At 43.6% G+C, this 27,973-nt stretch overlaps 1 protein-coding gene across 1 annotated transcript; it reads left to right on the plus strand.

Moving 5' to 3' along the window:
* Positions 1–26,630, plus strand: KNG1 (kininogen 1). The gene is made up of 10 exons (XM_077826858.1): positions 1–195; positions 3,343–3,453; positions 4,001–4,085; positions 8,920–9,092; positions 10,854–10,961; positions 13,156–13,237; positions 15,500–15,672; positions 20,535–20,642; positions 21,777–21,860; positions 25,235–26,630. Exons 1-10 carry the CDS (start codon positions 1–3, stop codon positions 26,078–26,080), a joined length of 1,965 nt encoding a protein of 654 aa, XP_077682984.1. The 3' UTR covers positions 26,081–26,630.
* Positions 26,631–27,973: the final 1,343 nt, after the last annotated feature.

The following is a 27,973-nucleotide window of genomic DNA, read 5'->3' on the forward strand; positions in this document are numbered from 1 at the left end:
ATGAAACTTTCCACTGTGCTAGTTCTCTGCTGCAGTTTTTTCTCTAGCAGAGCCAGCCCTCTACCAACCCAGGATGCAGACTGTGATGACCCTGATGTCTTTGAAGCTGTGGACATAGCACTGAGAAAATATAATGGAGACAAAACAGATGGCAACCAGTTTGCTCTGTACATGGTGATGGAAGCCAAGAGAATAGTAAGTAAACTTTGCAAAAAGCATCTTTGGATTTATTTATTTATTTATTTACTTATGGCCAGATTCTGCCCATCTCCCTCATGTGGAATCACACCTTGGTCTGCATGATGTCCCAATGAAATCAAAGGAACTAGTTGCAGAGTAAGGTACTAAATATCAGGGAGTAGCTGTGTTAATCTGTATCCACAAAAACAACAAGGAGTCCGGTGGCACCTTAAAGACTAACCGATTTATTTGGGCATAAGCTTTCGTGGGTAAAAAACCCACTTCTAATTGTCATGAAAAGGGGTAGCAGAATCTGGTTCTGTATAGTTCTCTTGTTCCCTAATAATACTGAGCCCTTACTCACAGTAGTAAGCCGTTCCTGCCAGAGGGATTACTCCTACCAGGAAATGCTCACCAAGGTGAGTAAAGGGTTCAAAATCTGGTCCTATGAAAAAAACTTTAAACTCTTGTAATTAGGTCGAAGAAAGTATAAAGGATCTATGAGTAAAGTAGCTCCACTGAAGTCAAGGGGGATACTCAACATGAGAAATGGCATCAGAATCTGGCCGTGTGTTTGCACTATATGGCAGGGTCTCTCAAGTGCCTTCACTTGCGGTACTAAGGGGTCAGTAGGTTGCAGGACTAAGTCAGGAAAACTGATTTCTTTCTACAACTATACCACTGACCCAATGTTGTCACCTTACCGAGTCACTAAGTGGGCATACTAACGTTTACCCGTTATGGGGAAATATTTGAGGCTGACAGCAGAAGCATACTTATTATTAAAAGAAACTTGATGTGGTCTTGTCTTGAAAAGAGCTGGTTGCAATGTGGAAAATATATTTGCAAATAATTGATTTGATAAATGATAGAAACATTTTGATTTATTTGTGAATATTATTTGATGGTCTCCAGTCCTGAGTCACATATCTACCTAAAACATCAACCAGTCTCCTGATCATATATGGTGACAAGTCTAACAAAAAAGTATTTACTCCTAAGAGCCACACAATGATGATGTTGCTATAAGCATAATGATAAGCACTACTTTACTTGGGAACAACATTAACATTTTTCTATTGCACTGGATTTTAAAATGTAGATAATCAGAAACAATATATTAATAAGAATATTTAGCACTCAAAGATCTCAAAGCACTTTACCCAGATAAGAAGCTGAGCTCGGAGAGGTGAAGTGTCTTGCTTAAGGTCATACAGTAAGCCAGTGTTACAGGTGGGACTGGAACCCACATCTCCTGACATCTAGACCCCCTTACGCTAACCACTAGATGACATTGTCTTTTCTGGAAACAGAGTCAAAAATACTGCCTGTGTTTTCTAGACTTGCTATGAGCCAGTTCGTGCTAGAGAACGGTGGGGGGAGGGACTTGAAGAGACTCCCAGTACACAGTATCAAGTGCTAAAGTCCCGATTATGCAAACACTGCATTTGTTAATGTTAAGCACATTAGTCCAAACATCTTCAATTAGACTACTCACATGTTTAATGTTAAGCACATGCATAAATCCTTGCAGAATCAGAGCCTTAATGACACCCCATTCCTTTCTAGTCTTCTGGTAATGCACATTGTTAATATTCATAACAGCCTATGCTGGACATTTTAATTTTAATATATACATGTTTATTGCAGTCACTCTTTGCCTTTCCTTAGCTAGACACACTGATTTAATTTTACAGAAGATCTGAAGTGAAAGTGACGTGTTGCTTTGAATTTCTGATCCATCTATGTTGGGGGGAGAGAAGAGCAAGAGGGAGGATTGCCAAAGCCCACAAGATTTGATCTGTTCTTAATTCTTCTTCTAAATATAGTCTAGATTTCACTTATCACCAGTCCTGCAGTGCTGCACTCATCAATTAAATGGCTTATTATTACACGTTCATTTACATTAATTGTTGATAAGATAATTAAACGTAAAGGCTGGCTAGTGGAAGATTGAGCTTCCCCTAATTAAAGACATAGCTGGTGGCAATAATAATGAAATAAAATAGCAAACAACGTAACATAAGGAGCCAGCCCTTTCTCTCATTTACATCCATTACTCGCTGAAGTAAAGTTATTCCAGATTTACACCAATGTAACAGAGAGCAGAATTTGGCCCATTATGGGCTAGATCCTTAGCTGGTATAAATTGGCATAGCTCCATTAAAGTCAATGACTCAAGCTGAAGATTCAGCCCATTATGGTTTTTTTCATCCTGCTTTACAGCCTGTGGAAATTATTTCATGCACCACTGTGCTGGAGCTGCTATTTTGCGCACAACAGGAAGTGAGAAAGAACACTGGGCCAAATTCTGCTCTCTATTACACCAGTGTAAATCCATCATAATTCCACTAAAATCAACTAGTCTTTAACAGTTAACTGTGGAATAATGAAGACAATAATTTTCTTGCTATATCCAATTGAAACTGCAGGGAGAGTTTAATTCTGCTGAATGTAGTTCCCCATGTTCAAATCTGGCCAAGAACAGAAGTTAATATAATAACTCGTCTTTTATTATTAAATGCCACAGGATTCCTAGTGACTACAAATGGTCATCCAAAAGAAACATCTTCAAGAATTGCAGTGCCTTCTCATGCCACCTGAGGGCATTGATTCACTGTTGAATTTGGAGGGTAGGAGGAAATGCCTCCTACTGAATTACCAACACCACATTAGCAGTATCTCAAGGATTTCTTCAGAAGGATCCCATCCTTCTACCGACCAGCCCCAACTATAATTAATAAAGGCTGACACAAGCACAATCCAATATGGTAGAGCTGCAGACCACCTAAGCAGCCGCTCATATTTGCTGAATCAGAGAGCTCGAAATACTAGGCTCGAAATGCCCTTGAAATACTAGGATACAAAGGAGTTGAAAACATGACTGTTTTCTTGCACTATTTTTTCATCCTAGAGACAGTATGTGGAACAACCTAGGCAAATGGCTAACTAGAACAAATGACTTAATTAGATATGTTGATTACTGAGTCAGAAAGATTTTGGAGATCTGCTCAACAGAGACATTAGCTAATTTAAAGCACGCTTTATCACTCCGTGCTATACACAGTACAGTATGAAAGCCCTTGGAAACCCTCAACCCCTCCAATGACTTGCTGTCTTTTATCACTATGCAAATGATGACTTGCATTTTGTTTTCTCCAGGCGGGCTCTGGCAAACAGTTCTTTGTGATGTACCGAATAAGAGAGAGCTCTTGTGCTGTTGGGGGAGATAAACTCTGGCAAGATTGTGATTACAGAGCATCTGCAGAAGCTGTAAGTGGCTGCCTTCTTTTTAAAAATTCCATCTATGGAAGTAGCAATGTAACCAGCAAGATACCAGACTCTTGGGGATAGAGTGCACTTCTGCCATAAGTGACTCTGAAAATGGTATTGCAGGGTTCCATATTTACTGCGTCTCAGTGGAGTTGCAGAGGGAATGTGCTCAGTTTACAAGTAAAATGATGCAGCCTGGTTCTCCTCTCATTTATTCCTAACTGAAAGCCATACAAACCCAACCTGGTGTCTGACAGTCAAGCTGGGCAATCCCTTCTTGGATGCTATCACAGCAATTAAGGTCCTGCAGGTCAAGTTATGCCTTTATTCACAACTGTACAACCCTTGTTGCTGTCAATGGGATTGCACAAGTGTAAATGCTATCAGTTTGTATTCCTTTTGTCCACTAAATGTTGGTTAGACTTCCCAGTTGTGTTTTATTATTGCAATAAACTACCACAGGAGTATTTCACAGCAATAAATATGGTGCTAACTGGATTTCTGCATCAGGTGGCTTAAAGACAAATGATGTCATCTATGTTTGTAGGAATCAGGCGAATGTACAGCTCAAGTTTATGTTGACAAGACTGAGCAAATCAGTAACGTTACACAGGAATGCAAAATTATCCCAGGTATGTAACTGTTCAGAGTGGCATTATATAGTTGTATTGAATAAAAAGAACAACTACAACTTACAAAAGAACTTTGTTGAGACTTCCAGCTCATTTTAAATTGCTGTTTTCAGTGTTGTTGTAGCTGTGTTGGTCCCAGGATATGAGACAAACAAGGTGGGTGATGTAATATCTTTTATTGGACCAACTTCTCTTGGTGGACAGGACAAGCTTTTGAGCGTCACAGAGCTCTTCCTCAGGTCTAGAGAAGGTAACCAGAGTGACCAAACTAAACACATGGTGGGACAGATTTTTTAAGCGTAAGGGTTTCACACATTTGTTAGGAGACCACTTAAAAATGAAGCAAACAATTAACACCTCTGCAGTCACAGGGCAATGGAAAGTTAATAGCCACAGGGTGCATTACAAATTGTTGTAATAGGTCATAAGTAGGGCCTTACCAAATTCACATCCATGAAAAACATGTCACGGACTGTGAAATCTGATCTCCCTCCGTGAAATCTGGTCTTTTATGTGCTTTTAGCCTATACTATACAGATTTATCTGGAGAGACCAGCGTTTCTCAAATTGGGGGTCCTGACCCAAAAGGGAATTGCAGGGGAGTGGCAAGGTTATTTTAGGGGGGTCATGGTATTGCCACCCTTACTTCTGCACTGCCTTCAGAGCTGGGCAGCTGGAGAGCTGCTGACCGAGGGCCCTGCTCTGAAGGTAGCAGTGCAGGAGTAGGTTTGGCAGTACCATACCATGCCATCTTTACTTGGGCGCTCCTGCTGGCGGTGGATCTGCCTTCAGAGCTGGGCTCCTCGCCAGCAGCTGTCACTCTCCAGCTGTCCAGCTCTGAAGGCACCTCTGCCACCAGCAGCAGCTCAGAAGTAAGGATAGCAGTATCGCAACCCCCCCCCTTCCCCCCCCCCCCCACACAATTCCTTTTTGGATCAGTACCCTTACAATTACACACCCTCAAATTTCAAATTTAAATATCTGAAAACATGAAATTCACAATTTTTAAAATCCTATCACCGTGAAATTGACCAAAATGGACCGTGAATTAGGTAGGGCCCTAGTCATAAAACCAGTGTCTCTGTTAAGTCCAGGCTTTTTAGTGTCCAACACAGTTATGAATTTAAATGCTCAGGCTCACCTTTTGAAGGTGTTGTGCATGTTTCCTTTGAGGATGAGGACTGATAGGTCAGCTGTGGAGTGATTGCTCTGTGAAAAATGTTTGCCTATGGGTGATAAGGTGTTTTTGTCTTTTATCATTTTTCTGTGTGAGTTCATTCAAGAGCATAGTGATTGTCTGGTTTCATCCACATAGATGTTGTTGGGGCATTTGATGCACTGGATGAGATACACTACATGTTGTGATAGGCAAATGTAGGACCCGTGGATCTTGAAAGGTGTGTTGTGAGGGTACTGACCAGAATAACCGTGTAGATATGTCTGTAGGTTTTCCATCTGTTGTTCTAGAAGGGTCTGGTGCTACCTTGAGTTGATGTATCCTGGTCTGTGGGGAGCTTGCTTCTAATGATGAGTTTGGTGAGGCTGGGGGTTGTTTGAAGGCCAGAAGAAGTGGCTCAGGAAAGATTTCTTTAGGATATAGTCCCCATCAAGTATGGGTTGTAATTGTTTGATGATAATCCATATGGATTTTAGTGTCTGGTGGTAGGTAACAACTGGAGGTGTGCAATTAGTGGGCGGTTTTTTTTCTGTCCTCCTAAGTATTTGGGTGACCCATTCCATGATGCAATCTACTTCTCTGGCGGAGTGTCCTTGTTTAGTGAAAGTGAGGCAAAGTGTGCTCCAAAGACAGCAGGCCAGCAGTATGCCTCCAAAGGACGGCACGCCACATCCTGTCTGGGGAGGATTAGCATCCCTAGTCTTTTATACCTCACTTAAGTGCATTAAGGTGTATATCCTGAATTTTCTCTTCAGAGCATATTCTCTGCTCTCCACCAACAGAAGTTATTCCAAGAAAAGATATTACCTCACCTATCTCGTTTCTCAGGTAATTTTAAAAGTAGGAGTCTGCATCATTCCATTCATAACCTCACAAATTATTTTCCATAAGCTAATACACATTAAAAATGAAATTCCACTCCACTTTCTTATGCAAGCATGTGCTGTGCCAATGGAACACTGGAAGATTGCTATTAAAAATACCTTTTATCATGTAATGAAAACCAGAGTCATGGGTGGCATATGACTCCCGCATCTGGGGAGGCTGAGCCCGAGCGCCGGAAGCTCCCTAGAAATGGGGGGGCCCATCGGTACCCGGAGCGTGGTCCCGCCCCCTGCTCCACCCTGATGTCCGCCCCCACTCCGCCCCAGGCCCTGTTCATGCTTGGCCCCCTCCCCCAAACCCTCCCCCACACACCTGCTGTTCTCACCTCTCTGCTCCATTCCTCCCTGAGGGTCCCCCTGCCCACACCTCTCTGCCTCTGGGGGTGAAGAGGTGTGAGCAGCAGGCAGTGGGGCCGTGGGGAGGGGATGAAGAGGCACAAGAGGCAGGTGGGTGGGCTGCGGGGGAAGCAAAGGAGAAGCACAAGTGGTGGGTACCTCAGAAAAGAGGTGGAGCAGGGACAGGAAGAGGAACAGTGTGGTCGGGGCCACAGGGGAAGAGCGGGATGTGGGAGAGGGGTCTTGGGGCGCAGCATGGACAGGGCCACGGCTGGGGCACCCTTTCGGGAGCAGCGCTCCAAAGTCGGCATGCCAGCAGCACGTCTCCAAAGGGAGGTGCGCCACATCCTATCTGGTGAGGCTTAGTCTCCCTGGCCTCTTATACCTGCCGCTCAGGACCAGAGTCTGCATGAAGAATGTTTTTTAATCCTTTACTTTTCAGCCAAATCAAAACTGATTTTCACTGGACCAAGGTACATCTGTGACCTGTGGACTGGATATCCCCCAAATTATAAGTCTCTATCCCCACTCCCTGAGGCACAACAGAGGTTAAAATAAAGGTAGCAAAAAGCTTTGCTATATAGCAAAAATGTATCTTTTTCACTTTCTTCACACTCAAAAATGGCTGAACTGTTTTTGTTCAAATTTACTCTTCCCCCTCCCCACCCCCGGGCCCTCCAATGACTCTTCTGAGTAAAAAATGAGGAAAAATTCAACCCCAAAAGTAAAAGTCTGACAGGATTACAATAATCTGAAAAAGGCCCTTGGGAATGGACATATTTAGGCAACCTTAACAATAGTTGGTGCCACATGGTCTGCTTATAATCAGCACAGCCTCCCGTGCGTGGTCATTACATCCATGAGTAAACTCCTGTATTAGAAACAAGTTACAATGATTGAAAGCATCACAACTGATCTCCTTTCTTCAGTGTCCATGTTTTACTACCAACTAAATCATATTTTGTTTCAGATGCATTTGTGGGGCAATGGTGCCATCTAGTTGCCAGGAAGGTTAATAAGTGGGATGTGCGTTCCGTGGTTAACTCAACGAAGGGATGCATTTGATTTTGTTGTTTTGAAAGCTGAAAATCTACATTTGAATTGAATATATCAGAGGCACAGCTGCAGTTTTGCAAAAAGTGTAGACGTTCTTCACTGCTTGTGAAAAGAGCTAAAATTGTGGGTAAGGCCACAATCACTTTAGAACAGGATGTGCTGGATGTTTTGCTGCATTCTGATTTGTGACTGCACACACTGAAAATAAGGTCATCTACACTGATGTAAACTCGGAGTAGATAAATTACTTACAGTGGAGTTACTGCAGATTTACACTGGTGAGAGTAAAATGTTGTCCAATGATCCCTACAGGAAGAGGTAAACAATCGGGTCAGTCTGGTGAAGGATTTCACAGTTCAGTCTCTAATGAGTGAGTAATATATTGCTCAGCCTTCACTAATGGAACTTGTCCTTATAGAGATATTGGGCCAGTTCCTTGGCTGGTGTAAATTGGCATAGTTCCCACCAGGAGAGGATCTGGCCCACAGATTTTACTTAAATTCCACAGAGATCTGATATTGTCTCATGCTGATTCTCAAGGTCACTGAATTATGAAATTAATTTATGCACTGAACTATGAAATTAATTTATGAAAATCCAACCCATGCTTACAAGGCAGGAAAGGGGGTTAACAAGATCAGTGGCAGGGAACAGAATCTGGAGCCTCCTCCTTCCAGATCGCCTATTCAAATCCAGCCCAGCTTGGTGGTGCCTGAAAGTTGATTCCACCTGGTCAGTGTTTAGCAGCCCATGCAGGGGCAATTCAGACAATGCATCTGAAGAGTAGCTGGACCTGCACCTGTAGGGGAGATCCAAGTCATGATGGCCCACCTCAAAAGGTGCCAGCTAAAATTTTAATGTCAAGTTTTCCATTGCAGTGTGGTGTGGAGTACAAGGTGCTGCACATTGACTAAGAACTCTCTGGTAAAAACCACAATCTCCTGGGGAATCTCCCTTTACTGCAGCTGCTGGCTGGGGCTGATGGATGACTTCCTCTCTTGCACAGTTTCAAAGCTGCATGCTGTATTTTCACATTAGAAGTAGAGAAGAGCCTGAAACAAAACTTTAGATCCAAAGACTGCTGAATTTGGGTGGGTGAAGGGTTTGGCATCTGAACTCGGATCTGGATCCAGATTTCAAAGGTGCCCCATACAACTATATTGAACTGAGCCAAAAAGCCTGGTTCTTAACACCCTGAATATCCTTACTGGGGGGCTAAAATCTGGATCTGTATTTTGCTGCTCAAGCTCTTTGCCAATCAAAAGGAATGAGGATTCTTCCTTAAACTCTCTCTCTTGTTCACAAAAAAATTGGGAACTAAACAATTTAGGCTGTTTTACTAAGCAAAAAGCTGAATTTTTTGTTGGTTGGTTTTTTTCAGTTGAAGGAAAGGTGATTCTTTCCCATGTCCAGTGTCTTGGATGCTATCATCCCATACCGGGGGACAGCCTACAATTGTTACCCATTTTGAGATATGCTATTCGGATCTTTAATAATCAGAGTGAACAATCCTCCCTTTTTGAAGTTGGTGAAATAATAAAAGCCACCAGGCAGGTTTGTATATCAGATTTTTTTTCTTTATTTTATAAAAGAAGGTACTTTGGTTCTTTATATCTATTTACCTGTAGTTAGCTCCATTTTACGATAGTAAAATATGTAATATTAAAATAACACTTTTAACTTCTATAGATGGGGACACTGAGGCACAAAAGGCTCAATGCCTGATTTCAGTGGTTTTACCCATGGCTTCTGAACTGCTACTGAACATAGTTTGTCCTTGTCTCCAATTTCAACTAAACAGTGTTCAGCACTGGTACAGCTGTACACATCACCCACATATATTGTCAGCAATTGGTATATTTTGTGGTTTAGACAAGACTAAAGAAAGAAAGTGATTCAGAAAAATAAAAAGTCCACACTCTGCCTGTGAGAGAGAAGTGGATTTTGCATTTTGGTCTTCAGTGAGAATTTTGAGTGTACAAGGAATGCACGGTCGAGTCCCCAAAGTTCCATGTCAATTTGTGTTCCATGAAAGGGTTACATATCTGTGCCAGGGACTCAGCTTAGGCATCAGTATGACCCAGCTCTAAGATATGTTTCTGATTTGATTTTAAGTATTATATAACTTAACGCAATCTAGGTATACTTTTCCTTTGCATATTTGTATGCATTTATCTTTTTGTGTTGCACTAGTCAGTTTGAGCAACTGTTTAACTTGCTCAAAATATCATGAACCAAATCAATTGAATTAAGAAACCATTTTCCACCCTTTATTTAATGGCATTGGTCACCTTAGCTGCAAGAAACAGGGGTCTACACATTCCTTACTCCAAGGGGGGGGCTGCACTGGAGCAGCTGGAGAGGGGATTGCTACACCACCTACGCATTCTAAACAGGCATCATGTCAGACTAGAATAAATTAAAGGATTTAATTGGGATGGACTGGGGAAGGAATATTATGTATTTTTATGTTAATTTAGCATCCCTATCATTTCTGCATATGGGGCCTGATCCAAAATCCACTGAAGTGAATGGGATTATGTCTGCTGTGATGCAGAGCGGATAAGGCTACTCTGCTGTTCCATGGGGTGGGAGCAGTAGCCACAAACAGTGAGCTGCATCCTTGCATCCTGCGTCCAGGCTGGAGGATAGACTTTGCCTTCCCACTTTCCAGAACTTCACTTACATAACATCAGAGTACTTGGGATTCAGGTGGATTAGGTAAACTGCACCCTTACAGCAGATATTATTGTAAATTGCCATTTAACAAACAAAAAAGTGACTAAAATCCTGAACAAGATAAAAGAAGAAAATGCCCAAGGCAGACAATTCCTAGTAAATAATAATTGCAGCACCCCTTATAATAAATGACACCTACAACTCAAAGTTGCATTATTCAGATATTGTTATGCCATGTGCTATACCTAGGATCATAGGAACTGCCATACTAGATCAGACCAGTATCCTCTAGTCCCGTAGCCAGTATCAGATACTTCAAAGGAAGATGTGAGAAACCCTGCACTGTAAAGTGGGCGGGGGACGGGATTGGAATCTGAACCTGGATCTGGTTACAAATTTCATAGCTAGCCCCTATGACTCAGTTTACCCTTCTGTAAAATGAGAATAATAATTTCCTGCTGCACTGGCCTGTTCTGTGGCTTAATGACTGCAGAGCAATTTGAAACCCTTGGATGGAAGGTATTACAGATGTGCAAAGTATTATCAGCATCATCACCTTGCTATTGATTTGGTGATTTTATTTAATAGTTTTTCTTTCAAATACATATTGAATTATCTCCTAAATATTTGTTCAAGGTGGTGGCTGGATGGAATTATGCAGTTGAATATGAAGTCAAGGAGACTAACTGCACCAAGAATAATTTTCAGGATTTAAGTCCAGAGTGCAAACCCATCGTTGGAGGCGTAAGTGGTATTCACGTAGTTTATCAAAACAGCTTCTTATCTTGGTAATTAATTACTAAGATTCTGATTCAGCAAAGTATTTAAGCACCTGCTTAGCTTAAGGTATGTCTACACTGCAATAAAACACCTGCGGCTGGTCCATGTCAGCTGACTTGGGCTCACGAAGCTTGGGCTGCAGGGCTATAAAATTGCAGCACAACTGTCCAGGTTCTGGCTGGGTCCCGGAGCCCAGGCGCCAGCCTGAGCCCAAATGTCTACACTGCAATTTTATAGCCCCGCAGTCTGATCCCCGCAAGCTCAAGTCAGCTGACACAGGTCAGCCATGGGTGTTTATTGCAGTGTAGCCATACCCTTAAAGCCAATGGAATTTAACCACAGGCTTAAAGTTAAACATGTGCTTAAGTGCCATGCTCCTTAGGAATGGATTTAAGCGCATGTTTAAGTCCTTTGCTGAATGAAAGCCTAAAAAGGCCATGCCCTGAAACGTTTGCAAATTCTCTTATGCAGCCTGGCCAAGGGAGCTGCACTGGGAGAGCAGTAATGTGGAAATTAAAATGCTTCAGGCAGATATTTCTTAGGAAAAACAAATTGCTAAATTACTGTTATCTGCACCACAGTCTGTATGGGAAAACTTCTAAGGATATGATAAATAAATACACATACTCCAGCTACGCTGCGCCATAAGTTACCAGCTGCCTTGGTTACAGGTACATCTTTCAGGAGAATGGTTGAAACATTCATTCTTTTTCTCCCCAACTGCTGCTAGTGATGGCAAAAATTGTCTTGTGGATGGAAAAGACCATCCTACCAAAACTCATTTATATTTCACCAAAAACTAGTTGTTACGAACAAGTGCCTCTGAAGAATACCTCTCCTGTTGCTCATGGGTACCTTGAGAGTGCTACCCAATTTCAGAAGTGTGGATGGAAAGGATAAGAAATGACTGCATAGTGAAAGAATAGCGGGGCAGGGTCAGACTATCTGGATTCAATTTCTGGCTCTGACATTGACTTGCTCTTTAACATTCAACAAGTCTCTTAACCCGTCTGAGCCTCGGTTTCCCCATCTGTCAAATGGGATATCTGCCTATGTCACTTGTATTCAGGAGGGCTACCAGTAATGACATGTAAGATTGACCCACATATGCCTTGTAAGACTGGGCCTTAGCCATATAATACCTGAACCACTGAACTTAGCTGCCCATTGGTAGGTATTAGCAGGATAAGCAAGTCCCTTCAGCACATTTCCAGTAGTTGTAACTCACACCAGTACTTCTGAATTGCTATCTTATGCTGCAAGTTTTACTAGTGTGCGCCCTGGAAATTGTTTATAGCAGTATTACAAAGACTGGCCCCTCAGGGTACGTCTACACTTCAGTGTAAGCCCAGTATTCGAACTCAGGCTCAAGCCTAACTCCTCTTCTGTCTGACCACAAATTGCACTCACCCAGGGCTTGGCCCAGGCTCCTAGAACCCCATAGGCATGAGTCAAGTGGGGCTGCGTCTACACGGCAAAGCAATAGGGCTTGAATCCTGGGTCCTGGCTTGACTCAGGCTCAGACCTTCCACGCCTGGAGGGTCCTGAGTCTGAGCCCTGGGTTGGTACGGTTTGTGTGCAGACAGAAGGGGGTAAGGCTTGAGCTCGAACCCTGGGCTCACACTGCAGTGTAGACATACCCCAAGGGTATGATTCTGTAGGTACTAAGCATTCTAACCTCCCAATGAAGTCAAAGGGAGTTAGTTGTTCAGTACCTTGCAGGGCCAAGTCAAAACTGGTCCCATTAATCTTTTTTCAATATCTATCTATAAAGGGCTCTTCCCATTTTCTCAGGAGGTTTTCCCAAGGTCATCTTTTCTCCTGATCAGAAATCACTGAACCTGATTTTGATCTCATTCACACCATAGCTGCCCATTGGTAGGTATTAGCAGGATAAGCAAGACGCTTCAGCACATTTCCAGTAGTTGTTACTCACACCCGTACTTCTGAATGGCTGGGTCCTGCGTAGATGAGGAGAAAATTCAATGGAGACAATGGAGACCAACCAGTATACAAGCCAACACAAGTAGGCCTCTCATCTCTCTCTGCATGACCCAGCATTGTTTGCTGTGAAGGAGGGTATCAGGACATTTACAAATGTCCTTGTTAAGTATTTCTAAGAGAAAAGAAAGAGCTTTTTTTTCTCCCCCCAACCCAGCATGTAGGTCGCTGTGAAGCCAAGGCCTATGTGGATCTTACTAACACAATTGTGGATGTTGCACAGAAATGCAAGTTTCCAGGTATGTGACAACCATCTGTCAATTCAAAAATGTTAATGGTTTTAAAATTGATGAACAATAAAAATGCCAAGGGACGAAAAAAAATCATGGGAGGGGAAAACGTATTCTGCTGGCACAGCAAAACAATAAGGCCTTTCCCCCCCACAATGGAATATTAACAGATAATTTTCTCATTTCCTACAAGTATTTAAAATGCAGGGGAAAGTTCTCTTCTCTGATCTTTATGCTGCCGTTCGTCTATGACATGTGAAGCGGGCTGCTGACCCCGAATGGGGATCAGCAGGGTTAAGCTCAAGGTTAAACCCACCATGAAGATCAGCAAGGCAGCTCAGAGGGTATACTTATCCCTCTAAACTTTATTTCCAGGTAAAACACACACCCCTATTTCTTCCCTCCTTCTCCACCACCACCACCAGGAGATATCCTTTAAAGAGAAGTCAATATCACATAGTATCTTCTGCAAGCAGTTTCATCTATTGTGTTTCCAGAAGAACTGTATTTTCCCAGGAGCTCTGATCTACCCCTCCAAATAGAAGTTGAGCTGCAGAGATGGCCATCATTTAAAGCAGTGGTTCTCAACCAGGGGTACACGTACCCTGGGGGTACCCAGAGGTCTTCTAGTGAGTCCATCATCTCATCTAGATCAGGGGCTCTCAAACTTTTTCTTGCTGAGGCCCCCCCAAACAGGCTGTAAAAACTCCACGGCCCACCTGTGCCACGACAACTGGTTTTCTGCATATAAAAGCCAGGGCTGGCGTCAAGGGATATCAAGCAGGGCAACTGCCTGGGGCCCCATGCCACAGGGGCCCCCACAAAGCTACATTGCTCAGGCTTCAGCTTCAGCCCTGTGTGGCGGGGCTCAGGGCCCCGGGCTTCAGCCCCATGGGATGGGGCTTTGGCTTTCTGCCCTGGGACCCGGCGAGTCTAACTCTGGCCCTGCTTGGTGGACCCCCTGAAACCTGCTCACAGCCCCCCCCAGGGGCCCCGTACCCTGGCTGAAAACCACTGATCTAGATATTTGCCTAGTTTTACAATAAGCTACATAAAAAGCACTATTGAAGTCAGCACAAACTAAAATTTCATACAAACAATGACTGGTTTATACTGCTCTATAGACTATACACTGAAATGTAAGTACAATATTTATACTCCAATCGATTTGTTTTATAATTATATGGCAAACATGAGAAAGTAAGCAATTTTTCAGTAACTGTGTACTGCGACACTTGTATTTTTATATCCAATTTTGTAAGCAAGTTGTTTTTAAGTGAGGTGAAACTGGGCTACGCAAGACAAATCAGACTCCTGCAAGGGGTACAGTAGTCTGGAAAGGTTGAGAACCACTGATTTAAAGAATTTTCACAAAGATACAGATATATGGGCGGGGGGAGGGAGGCATAGAGGAACAACCCCTTTAACACGCACAAATTATTACTGCACATTCACAACTTGATTCTGTATGTCCATCACCTCCTTAAATCAAAGAGCCATAGCCACTTTGGCTGGTGCTCTCAGAGCCTGTCAACTAGACTCAAGAATTCATCTAGTGTTGTCTTTTTTATTTCATGTTACACCACTGTCCTTCGTTCAATTCTTAAATTTGGTAACTTGGAAAATTAGTTTTTTTTCCAGGAGTAAATTATCCCACCTACACCTGATTAATTATTACCCAGCACCATACCTCCGACCAGACCATGTGGTTTATTATCATTTCTTTCCAGTCTTCTATTAGGACAGAGATTGTTACCGTTCCAAGATTTTTAGATCTGCGGGTTCAGGGTCACTACATGTACAGTGTGCTACTTCCCCACACATTCATAGACTTGTTTTGCTTCAAGGAATGATTATGTAATTCTTCAGAATACAATCACTCACTGCAAAGTGTGCACTCGTAGATTTCAGGGATGAAAGGAGCCTCCTGTTTCCTCTAGTCCAGCCCATCACACAAGTGGAGATCTTTCTCCTCTAACAGAAACTTGCCACCCTCAATTTGTACTCTCATTTCCATGAGGAGCAGCGTAACGATCAAATGCACTGTCTGACCCTTGGCGCCTAAATTCTGCTTTCTCCAGAACACATAATTGATTGACAACACAAACATCTACCAAATCAAGCCCCAAAATATTTTAGGTCCCACCCTAGCAGACTCAAACACAGCCATGCCTGGCAGAGATAAATTTCTCCCTCAATGGTTCGCCCTAGCCCAATGCACACTGAATCTTTTGTTCCTTAGATTTACTTGAAACCTGATGTTTCTTTCAGTTGCGGAAACTGTATCTCCTCACATTTCCATTTGTGCTGGCTGTCCAAGGCCCATCCCAACTAACAGTACAGAATTGGAGGAACCACTGAGGGCTACCCTGGAGAAGTATAACGCAGAGAGCAATGATGACTTCTATTATAAAGCTGAAGTAATATTATATGCCACAGTGCAGGTTGGGATTCTTCTTTCCTTTTCATGTTCAGTTTTATTTAAAACCACCTCTCCATATTTCGTAGAGATGGGCCAAGGATATGGTGATGACGGGGGTCAAGGCTGAATCAGAGTTAAGGTTTGAATTTGGGTTTGAAATCTTGGGAGCTGGTCTATCTGCTCAAGTGTTTATACCACTTCGGTCACCAGGGTATCTGAATGCCCGTTCTTGCAAATTTCAGCCATCTTAGGATGCATCCAAAAGGAACCCTCCCACCCCCGCCCAAAAATCCTTCAACATATTTTTTTTTGTCTGACCTGGACCCAAAACAATAGGGCGGGGTTCCGATTAAGGAATCTGATGTTTGTTACACCCAGAGGTGAAAGTAAGCCGGCAAGAGCCGGTTTGCCGTACCGGGACCGGCTTTCCCAGACGGCAATTTAAAGCCCTGGGGTAGTGGCAGTGGGGCTCAGGCAGGGATTTAAAGGGCCGGGGCGGTAGCGGCTGCTGGAGCCCCGAGCCCTTTAAATCCCCACCTGAGCCCTGCTGCCCAAGCCCTGGGGTAGCGACGGCTGGAGCCCCGGAGCCCTTTAAATTCCCAACGGAGCCCAGCTGCTGCTACCCCAGGGCTCAGGCAGCAGGGCTCAGGCGGGGATTTAAAGGGCTCGGGACTCCAGCAGTCGCTACCACAGTGGAACCCCAGGCCCTTTAAAGCTCTGCCAGAGCCCCGGGTAGCGGTAGCAGCTGGGAGCCCCCAGGGGTTCTCAGTGATTTAAAGGGCCCGGGGCTCTGCTGCAGTAGTGGCAGCTGGAGCCCTGGGCCCTTTAAATCATCCCTGAGCCCCGGGGTTCCCAGCTGCCTCTGCAGCTGGCAGCTTGGGGGTGATTTAAAGGGCCCGGAGCTCCCAGCCACACTACCACAGCTAGATTTAAAGGGCCTGGGCATTTAAGGCCCTGCCTCTTCCGGTTGAGGCCATGCCTATTCTGGTTTAAGCCATGCCCCCTGCTCAGGACTCCGGCGTACCGGTAAGTCCTTTAATTTACTTTCACCCCTGGTTACACCCCTCTTCTTTACCAAACTTTTTGGCATCATTTCATACGACATCAGAAATAGAAAAGACCTATGAGTAAGATCATCCAGTCCATCCTCCAGGCCATCATTCTATACCATATATTCTCTGTTGTCTATCCTACAGTAGTTTTTAAAATCCCAAACAATGGAGCCTTCACTGTTTTCCTTGGGAATCTGTTAACTTACATTCCCAGTAACGCTCCAGAGCGGTGGTGGGCAACCTGCAGCCCATGGGCCGCACACGTCCCATCAGGGTAATCTGCTGGCGGGCCACAAGACAGTGTTTACATTGACCGTCCGCGGGCAGGGCCGCCCGCAGCTCCCAGTGGCTGAGGTTTGCCATTCCCGGCCAACGGGAGCTGCAGGAACTAGGGCTGTTGATTAATCGCAGTTAACTTATGCAATTAACTCAAAAAAATTAATCATGATTAAAAAATTGCAATTAATTGCACTGTTAAACAATAGAATGCCAACTGAAATGTATTAAATTTTTTGGATGTTTTTCTATATTGATTTCTATTACAACACAGAATACAAAGTGTACAGTGCTCACTTTATATTATTTTTATTACAAATATTTGTCCTGTAAAAATGATAAACAAAAGAAATAGTGTTTTTCAATTCCCTTCACACAAGTACTGTAGTGCAATCTCTTTATCATGAAAGTTTAACTTACTAATGTGGGGTTTTTTTGTTACATAACTGCACTCAAAAACAAAACAACGTAAAACGTTAGAGCCTACAAGTCCACTCAGTTCTACTTCTTGTTCAGCCAATCGCTAAGACAAACAAGTTTGTTTACATTTACGGGAGATAATGCTGCCTGCTTCTTATTTACAATGTCACCTGAAAGTGAGAACAGGCGTTCGCATGGCACTTTTGTAGCCGGCGTTGCAAGGTATTTGTGTGCCAGATGCGCTAAACATTCGTATACCTCTTCATGCTTCAGCCACCATTCCAGAGGACATGCGTCCATGCTGATGACACTTGTTAAAAAATAATGTGTTAATTCAATTTGTGACTGAACTCCTTGTGGGAGAATTGTATGTTTCCTGTTCTGTTTTACCCGCATTCTGCCACATATTTCATCTTATAGCAGTCTCGGATGATGACCTAGCACATGTGTTCGTTTTAAGAACACTTTCACTGCAGATTTGACAAAATGCAAAAAAGGTACCAGTGTGAGATTTCTAAAAATAGCTACAGCACTCGACCCAAGGTTTAAGAATCTGAAGTGTCGTCCAAAATCTGAGCGGAATGAGGTGTGGAGCTTTCAGACGTCTTAAAAGAGCAACGCTCAGATGTGGAAACTACAGAACCCGAACCACCAAAAAAGAAAATCAACCTTCTGCTGGTGGCATCTGACTCAGATGATGAAAATGAACATGCATCAGTCTGCTCTACTTTAGATGGTTTTTGAGCGGAGCCTGTCATCAGTATGGACGCGTATGTCTCGGGATTGCGTTGAAGCATGAAGGGACACATGAATCTTTAACGCATCTGGCACGTAAATATCTTGCTACGTTGGCTACAACAGTGCCATGTGAACACCTGTTCTCACTTTCAGATGATGTAAACAAAAAGCGGGCAGCATTATCTCCTGCAAATGTAAACAAACTTGTTGTCTGAGCAACTGGCTGAAGTAGGACTGCGTGGACTTGTAGGCTCTAAACCAGGGGTGGGCAAACTTTTTGGCCCAAGGGCCACATCTGGGTATGCAAATTGTATGGTGGGCCATAAATGCTCACAAAATTGGGGTTGGGGTGCGGGAGGGGCTGAGGGCTCTGGCTGGGGATGAAGGCTCTGGGGTGGGGCCAGAAATGAGGAGTTCAGGGTGCAGGAGGGGGCTCCGGGCTGGGGTGCGGTGCAGGGGGGAGGGGAATGAGGGCTCCAGCTGGAGGTGCAGACTCTCGGGTGGGGCTGGGAATGAGAGGTTTGGGATGTAGGAAGGTGCTCCAGGCTGGGACCAAGGAGTTTGGAATGTGGGAGGAGGCTCTGGGCTGGGGCAGGAGATTGGGGCACGGAGGGGGGTGAAGGCTCCGGGTGGGGGTGCAGGCTCTTGGGTGGAGCTGGCGATGAGGGGTTTGGGGTGTAGGAGGGTGCTCCGTGCTGGGACTGAGTGGTTCTGAGGGTGAGAGCAGGATCAGCGCTGGGGCAGAGGGTTGGGGCGCAGGAGGGGCTCAGGAGTGCAGACTCCAGACGGCACTTACCTCAAGCAGCTCCTGGAAGCAGCAGCATGTCTCCCATCTGGCTCCTACATGGAGCTGCGGCAAGGCGGCTCTGCAGTGCTGCCCCGTCTGCAGACGCCACTCCTACAGCTCCCACTGGCCACAGTTCCCAGCCAATGGGAGCTGCAGGGACGGCGCTTGGGGTGGGGACAGCGTGCAGAGCCCTCTGGCTACCTCTACGCATAAGAGCTGGATGCGGGACATGCCGCTGCTTCTGGGAGCCATGCAGATCCGCGGCACGTGCACACGGAGCAACCCTGCTCCCTGGCTGGAGCGCGGCAAGCCCCAGACCTCACTCCCCAGGGGGAGCTCGAGGGCCTGATTAAATCGGCTGGCAGGCCAGATGTGGCCCAGGGGCCGTAGTTTGCCCACCCCTGCTCTAAAGTTTTACATTGTTTTATTTTTGAATGCAGGGGTTTTTTTGCACATAACTCTACATCAGTAAGTTCAACCTTCACAATAAAGAGATTGCACTTCAGTACTTGTATTAGGTGAATTGAAAAATACTATTTCTTTTGTTTTTTACAGTTCAAATATTTGTAATAAAAATAAATATAAAGTGAGCACTGTACACTTTGTATTCTGTGTTGTAATTGAAATCAATATATTTGAAAATGTAGAAAACATACAAAAATATTTATATCAGTGGTATTCTATTATTAACAGCACAATTAATTGTGCAATTAATCACAATTAATTTTTTTAATCACTTGACAGCCCTAGTTTACACATGGTATATGATTAAAACAAAACAATCCTCATTTTCTCCACTTCACCACAAATATCGAGCCTCAATGCCCTGATTGTTTGGCTCTCCCTCACAAGTCTGTGTGTCTCCTCCACATTGCCCCAGACACACGGTTCACCCTTCCTCAGCTGGTCTGAAAGGCCTCTATCCACTCTCTCCTCACTGACATGCTTCCTTATGGATCTGTTCCAGCACTCACTGAAGTCAATGGAAAGTCAGTTACCACAATGGGCACTGGATCAGCCCCGCAGCCCACTTCTTTTGTGAAACCAACAAAAAATTAGCCAGCTAACAGATTTGTTAAATAATATCACTTGTAGCTCACCATGGCATGCACTAGCCTTGCAGAGCAATCCACGTTATCTTATTGATCTGTCCCTATTGTCTAGAAACCCCCGTGTTATATCATGAGTGAAATCAGTATATAAATAGTTTCAGGGAAGGAAACGTGGGTGAAATCTTGGCCCCATTGAAATCAATTACAAACTCCCACTGACTTTAGTGGAGCCAGAATTTCACCCCATATCTGTTGTTTCTACTGTGAGGTTCCTGCCACCCTTTTGGGTGTGGTAAAAAATACTACATAATAACAACAAATCAATTGTCCAGGCACATTAATGAACCATTACAGTTTAGCTCTTTAATGTGTTTGGCAAATAGTTTGGTTTTCACTGAGGTTATATTTAGCAGACTCTTCATTTTAACTCACCCAACTTCCCTTCCCTTATATTTGGCTCCCTACAAGTGGTGTTAAGTTTTTAGAGCACTGCCTTTTCTGTGAACCTCTTGTAATAAAAACACATTTAATGAGGAAAATCTTCTTACTGATTTTTCAGGTGGTTGCTGGAAAAAATTATAATATAACATTTAAAATTAGGAAGACAAACTGCTCAAAGACAGATGTCAAGAAGCTGAATGAAGATTGTGTGACTACAATAGACAGCGTAAGTGATTGGGATGCTGCAGACCATCAAGTCAGAGGGATGGCTCCAAATTAACCCAATTGAATTGCACCAGAGATGATCATGCTGTAAAAAACCCCCCACAAAAACAAAAATAACCCCCACCAAACCAGCAACCCAGATTTGGTGGTTTTATTAGACAACTTCAGTTGGCCTTTGCTACCACTAGACAGCCAGATCAATAAATGCTAATCATTCCTCAATAAACTGAGGGAGTTTTCTCTCCTAGCATTATCTTTACCTTTATCATGAGCTCTGTGTGTGACCCAAGATACTGCCAAAGACAGCAGAAAGAGTTGCTTTGGTGGAGTCACTCCAACTGCACAATCTGTCTGCTTAATGCAAAGCTAATTGGATAATTTTTTGACCATTTTATGGGTTATGGAGTCAAAAAAGAAAGGTGGGGGAGGGTACTACCGGGGTGTGGGCAGGCTGATGTTGCTGGAGTGGAGTGCTCCTATGACTAGGGGCTGGCACACTTGGGGCAAAGGAAGGTATGCCAGTTGGGGTCGAACAATGGGTTAGTGCTGCTGGAGAGAGCACTCCTAAGGTTGGGGAAGAGGGCCTGGTCAGGAGGATGGTGCTGATGAGACTGTTTGTAGCAGAGTGATGGTGGGTGGATCTCTCTCTCTCACACACACACACTCTCTCTCTCTCTCCCCCCTTCCCCACCCCACCTGGAAGAGCTCATTTCTGAGGGTTGAAAAATACTACAGCAAGGGGCAGTAAAGTCAGTTCCACTGAGGCACCCAGTAACAATGGCCACTTTTGAAATGTTTGACCTTAACCTCTCTGCACCTCAATTTCCCCATCTTAAATAGCTATAATGACATCAACATTTACCTACCCGTACGGGTGCTATGAGGATTACCTAGCTAATGCTTGTAAAGTACTTTGGAGATGAAAGTGCTGAGAATTAGCGTTATGAGTTGAACAGATAAGACAGATGGATTCCACAGATATTCACATAAAGCTCCAAATATAATAAGGTTTTTAAAAGGGTCACTAAAATTGTATAGCCTTATTCATACATCAGTCTGTTCTCCTGTTTGTGACATACTCTTGTTTTAAGAGCCCATGTTGGCTTTATTTATTTGTTTGTTTATTTGGTGACAGAAACCTTTGCTATGCACAGCACAAGTTCATGTGATACCCTGGACAAAGACAATACGCCCCAAGGTTAGCTGCACCGAAGAGGAGGTACGAATTCTCAATAAATATATTATTTCATTTCAGATTACTTACAACGCTAGATGCAAAATTTGTAGTGGGGAAATATTTATATCCCTTTATCTGTCTCCCAGAACATCCAGTTCTCAGATTAGCTCATATTTTTATCCTCAGATTAGCTCATATCTTGTATTTTTAAAGAAAGGGAAATGGTCACTTTTAATCATCTTAGTAATGTGACCATTCCTCTCGCCCTCTGACCTCAGTGACCTAGGCTGAGCTAATGCAATGCTTGAGATGAGATGCGGGGCTAAGTAAGGATACATTTACATTGCATCTAGAAGCAAGCCTCGCAGCCCAAGTCACAATTTCAAAGCACTGTCTACACAGATATTATTTTCAACGCAGTAGCAGGAGTCCTAACACAAGTCTGCGGTCCTGGATTGGGGAGCTCACTTCCAGATGCAGTTTAGACATACACTAAACTGCAGAGGGTGCAGAATAAGAGAGCAACATTACCATGAGTATAGAGACTATTCTGCCTGCCTGATGATTGGTTCTTTGCAGGATCAGTCATGCTCAATTCTGTGAGATGCTGAGCACCATCAATCCCCATAGATGTCTATGTTGATTGTAAAAAGAAAAGGAGTACTTGCAGTACCTTAGAGACTAACAAATTTATTTGAGCATAAGCTTTCATGAGCTACAGCTCACTTCATCGGATGGATTCAGTGGAAAATACAGTGGGGAGATTTATAGACACAGAGAACATGAAACAATGGGTGTAACTATACACACTGTAAGGAGAGTGATCACTTAAGATGAGCTACTAATAGCAGGAGAGCGGGGGGGAAGGGGGGAGAAAACCTTTTGTAGTGATAGTCAAGGTGGGCCATTTCCAGCAGTTGACAAGAACGTCTGAGGAATGGGGGGCGGGGGGGGCAGAAGAAACATGGGGAAATAGTTTTACTTTGTGTAATGACCCATCCACTCCCAATCTATTCAAGCCTAAGTTAATTGTATCCAGTTTGCAAATTAATTCCAATTCAGCAGTCTCTCCTTGGAGTCTGTTTTTGAAGTCTTTTTGTTGTAATATTGCGACTTTTAGGTCTGTAATCGCGTGACCAGAGAGACTGAAGTGTTCTCCGACTGCTTTATGAATGTTATAATTCTTGACGTCTGATTTGTGTCCATTTATTCTTTTACGTAGAGACTGTCCAGTTTGACCAATGTACATGGCAGAAGGGCATTGCTGGCACATGATGGCATATATCACATTGGTAGATGTGCAGGTGAACGAGCCTCTGATAGTGTGGCTGATGTGATTAGGCCATACGATGGTGTCCCTTGAATAGATATGTGGACACAGTTGGCAACAGGCTTTGTTGCAAGGATAGGTTTCTGGGTGAGTGGTTCTGTTGTGTGGTATGTGGTTGCTGGTGAGTATTTGCTTCAGGTTGGGGGGGCTGTCTGTAAGCAAGGACTGGCCTGTCTCCCAAGATCTGAGAGAGTGATGGGTCATCCTTCAGGATAGGTTGTAGATCCTTGATGATGCATTGGAGACGTTTTAGTTGGGGGCTGAAGGTGATGGCTAATGGTGTTCTGTTATTTTCTTTGTTGGGCCTGTCCTGTAGTAGGTGACTTCTGGGTACTCTTCTGGGTCTGTCAATCTGTTTCTTCACTTCAGCAGGTGGGTATTGTAGTTGTAAGAATGCTTGATAGAGATCTTGTAGGTGTTTGTCTCTGTCTGAGGGGTTGGAGCAAATGCGGTTGTATTGTAGAGTTTGGCTGTAGACAATGGATCGTGTGGTGTGATCTGGGTGAAAGCTGGAGGCACGTCGGTAGGAATAGCGGTCAGTAGGTTTCCGGTATAGGGTGGTGTTTATGTGACCATTGCTTATTAGCACCGTAGTGTCCAGGAAGTGGATCTCTTGTGTGGACTGGTCCAGGCTGAGGTTGATGGTGGGATGGAAATTGTTGAAATCATGGTGGAATTCCTCAAGGGCTTCTTTTCCATGGGTCCAGATGATGAAGATGTCATCAATATAGCGCAAGTAGAGTATGGGCATTAGGGGACGAGAGCTGAGGAAGCGTTGTTCTAAGTCAGCCATAAAAATGTTGGCATACTGTGGGGCCGTGCGGGTACCCATAGCAGTGCCGTTGGTTTGAAGGTATACATTGTCCCCAAATGTGAAATAGTTATGGGTGAGGACAAAGTCACAAAGTTCAGCCACCAGGTTAGCCGTGACATTATCAGGGATACTGTTCCTGACGGCTTGTAGTCCATCTTTGTGTGGAATGTTGGTGTAGAGGGCTTCTACATCCATAGTGGCCAGGATGGTGTTTTCAGGAAGATCACTGATGGATTGTAGTTTCCTCAGGAAGTCAGTGGTGCCTTTTTGATTATGATGTCAGAGTTGTTTCTGAGGCTGTGGATGGCATTGTGTTCTGCACGGCTGAGGTTATGGGGCAAGTGATGCTGCTTTTCCACAATTTCAGCCCGTGCATGTCGGCGGAAGCATTCTATGTGGAAGTCCAGTCTGTTGTTTCGACCTTCAGGAGGAGTCAACCCAGAATCCTTCTTTTTGTAGTGTTGATTGTGTTTGCAAACTGGGGGCGGGGGGAGGGAGGAATTACCATTTTGGGGACATAAACAAATCTCCACAATATCTGCTGATCTTTGCACATTAGTAGGGCAGCAGGTATCAGTCCAGATCCCCTTTTGCCTGGCAGGATGGGCCTGGATTTGTAGATTTGGTTTTCAGGAGACATTTCCATCAGATACTCCTCCTCCTCCCCATCCAACCATTATCCAGCCCTGTATCTGTGTCAGAGCATGGTGGTCTCAGAGAAAGGATATAAAAATAAACTTCTGGAATTTGGGTCATCGTATTTGTTCTGTATTGACTGCAGATGTCCTCTCCAGCTAGGTCTACACTGCAGATCATATTATACTGGCTTCACCATAAACTTCCCTGAACAATGGTTGAATACTGTACTATTCCATCATAAAGGTGGCTGGATTTCAGTGATGGGTGAAGTGTTTTATTTAGCTAGAATTTCTAAAACACTATGAAGTGTTGTTATTATCATCCTTATAAATACACATGACTATCTAGCTTAGTTCACAAGATCTGTTAACAACATATTTTTGTTTATTGACTCACATTTACACATCATCTGCAATTTGCTAGTTCTCAAATATTTGAAAGTAAGGCAGGCAGTCAACAAAGTACCCCCCTCCCCCACCACCTTCTTTTTAAGCACTATTTTAAAAAAAATTTGGCAAGAGATGTCTACCTCTTACATTGCAACCACAAGCAGAATTGTTCCAAATGGTGTACTATGTGTAGATAATAATATTATTGCAATATATTCGTCTAATATCTCCTGTTCCTTTTTAGAATCTACTGATGAGAAGGCCTCCAGGCTTTACTCCTTTCCGATCTCTAGCTGTGGAAGCTAAAACTATTCAATACACACCCCCAATTAAAAATGAAAAGGGACCTAGAGAAGGACAAGGCCCTGGCAAAGGGCCAGGAAAAGATATTAGGCATGAACCAGCACATAAACAGGGGCACAGACATGATATTGGGCATGGACCAGAACATGATCATAGACATGGACATGAGGATGAACATGGGCACAGACATGATATTGAACATGGACCAGAACATGAACACAGGCGTGGACATGGGCATAAGGATGAACACAGGCGCAGACATGATATTGGGTGTGGATCAGAACATGAGGATAAACATGGACATGGGCACGGAAAACATAAGGATAAGCAAAAGAAGATAAAGGACAAATGTAAACATTCAACAGAAGAGTCTTCTGAAGAATCCCATGACAAGGTCACTAACCAAAAGGAAACGCTGCTAGTTGTAGTAGCTGAAATACAATCTCATAAGCCTGATCTGGTAGAGCTAGATGTGCTGCCTAGTACTCTAACAGATGGTTTTATTGAGATCCCTGATCTCCCTGCAGAACCAGACAGCCCTGGAATTATTCCTGATATTCCTTTATTTGGTGGGTTGCCAGATCTCCCAGAACCATCTGTCCCAAAGTGTCCTGGAAAGCCATGGAAACCAATCACAGACCTCTCAACTACTACTAACAAACCTAAAGTACTGACAAATGAGGATCTTTTACCTCATCTATCTGAAGACACGAACCCACAGACAGAAAAATACACACTACCCCCCGAGGACTTGGATGATTTTAACCTCATGGATTCTCTACTGTAATTCAGACAGTTTATGGTCCATTTTTTTAGGCAACAAATAGAAAATCATAAAAATTATTTTCTTTAGAAACGTGTAAAATTGTAGAGCAGTGGTTCTCATCTTGTTAGCTATGATACTTAAGAGGGTCACCAGCAGTTTTCTGGAGGAATTGAGAGCATGAGCCAATTCTCTGTGCCTGACTCTCCCCTTACAAAGGTGTAGATCAGGAGTAACTCCATTGAAATCAATGAGTTATACTGGCATAGAAAAAGTGTAAGTGAGAGGAAAGTCAGGCCACTTTTCTCTAGTTTCCTGCTGAAGTAGATTTATTCAGTTACTTGCAACTCATCATCCTCACCTCAGATGTCAGAAACACACTAGGTACCACTGCACAGATTCCATCACACCATGTTTGAAACATCGTGGGAACCGGTTCAAAAAATTCTGGGAATCATCTGAGGAAACCCTGTCAAATGAAGCTTGAAAAGAAGGCACAGTATGAAACAGGGTGAGAATCCCTTCCTTAGAGGTTTAAAACCATATTTTTCATCTCTGCAGGACTGACACATTTTTGGAGAATACAAAATAACAAAATAAAAGGAAAATGTATGACTTGTTAATTTCTTTACTCCAATTAACATTTCCGCCAGTACTTCACTTAGCAGGTTCTCTTCTTGGAAGAGATGGTAGAGGGCAGCTCAGAGAATCCAGTTCTCACTGATGCAGGTTCCTACTAGAATAAATTTTCAAAGCTACATAACTATTTTCGGTATAGAAAATATTAACTATTCTATATGGAACTGCCACTGCAACTGAGAGACTTTCATGTAGCAAAGGTGCTCAGACACTTTAGGTCTGGTAACAGTAATATAGGTAGGGCCCTACCAAATTCACATCCATGAAAAACACATCACGGACTGTGAAATCTGGTCTCCCTCTATGAAATCTGATCTTTTATATGCTTTTAGCCTATATTGTACAGATTTCTCTGGGGAGACTAGCATTTCTCAAATTGGGGGTCCTGACCCAAAAGGGAGTTGCAGAGAAGTGGCACGGTTATTTTAGGGGGGTCACAGTATTGCCACCCTTACTTCTGCACTGCCTTCAGAGCTGGGCAGCCGGAGAGCGGTGGCTGCAGACTAAGAGCCCAGCTCTGAAGGTTGCAGCAGAGAAGTAGGGGTGGCAGTACCATACCATGCCATCTTTACTTCTGCGCTGCTGCTGGCAATGGCTGTGTCTTCAGAGCTGGGCTCCCAGCCAGCAGCTGCTGCTCTCCAGCTGTCCAGCTCTGAAGGCACCTCCACCATCACCAGCAGCGCAGAAGTAAGTGGAGCAGTACTGCAACCCCCCCGCCCCCCTCCCCCCGCCACAATAATCTTGTGACCTCCCACCCCAACAACTCCTTCTTGGGTCAGGACCCCTACAATTACAATACTGTGAAATTTCATTTTTAAATATCTGAAATCATGAAATTTACGATTTTTAAAATCCTATCACCGTGAAATTGACCAAAATGGACTGTTAATTTGGTAGGGCCCTAATTAGAGGGGACAAGTCTATAATTAAGGCTGTCTGACACTTTCCACTATAAAATACTGTTTTCTGTTGCTTATAACTCTTCCAAATGTAAATTGTTCAGGCTGATATTTTCCATGCTGGGTGTCTGTCAAAAGCTATTTTTTTTTATTTTATTTATTTTGAAAGTTTCAGCTAAAATGGTTCAGCCATTTTGGAGAACGAGGTTAGGGAAAAATACATTGTTTTGCCCATGTTTTAAAAAAAAAACAACCTATTACTACTGTTTTGCTGGAAAGCTCTAGAACCTTAGTGCTTTGGAACAAAGACTTAAAAATTGACAGGGATTGGGGGGGACGGGTCATGCTGGTGTCAAAAATGTGTCTTTTACCATGCCCA

This window comes from Eretmochelys imbricata, chromosome 9, assembly GCF_965152235.1.
Source record: "Eretmochelys imbricata isolate rEreImb1 chromosome 9, rEreImb1.hap1, whole genome shotgun sequence".
Classification (NCBI taxonomy): Eukaryota; Metazoa; Chordata; order Testudines; family Cheloniidae; genus Eretmochelys; species Eretmochelys imbricata.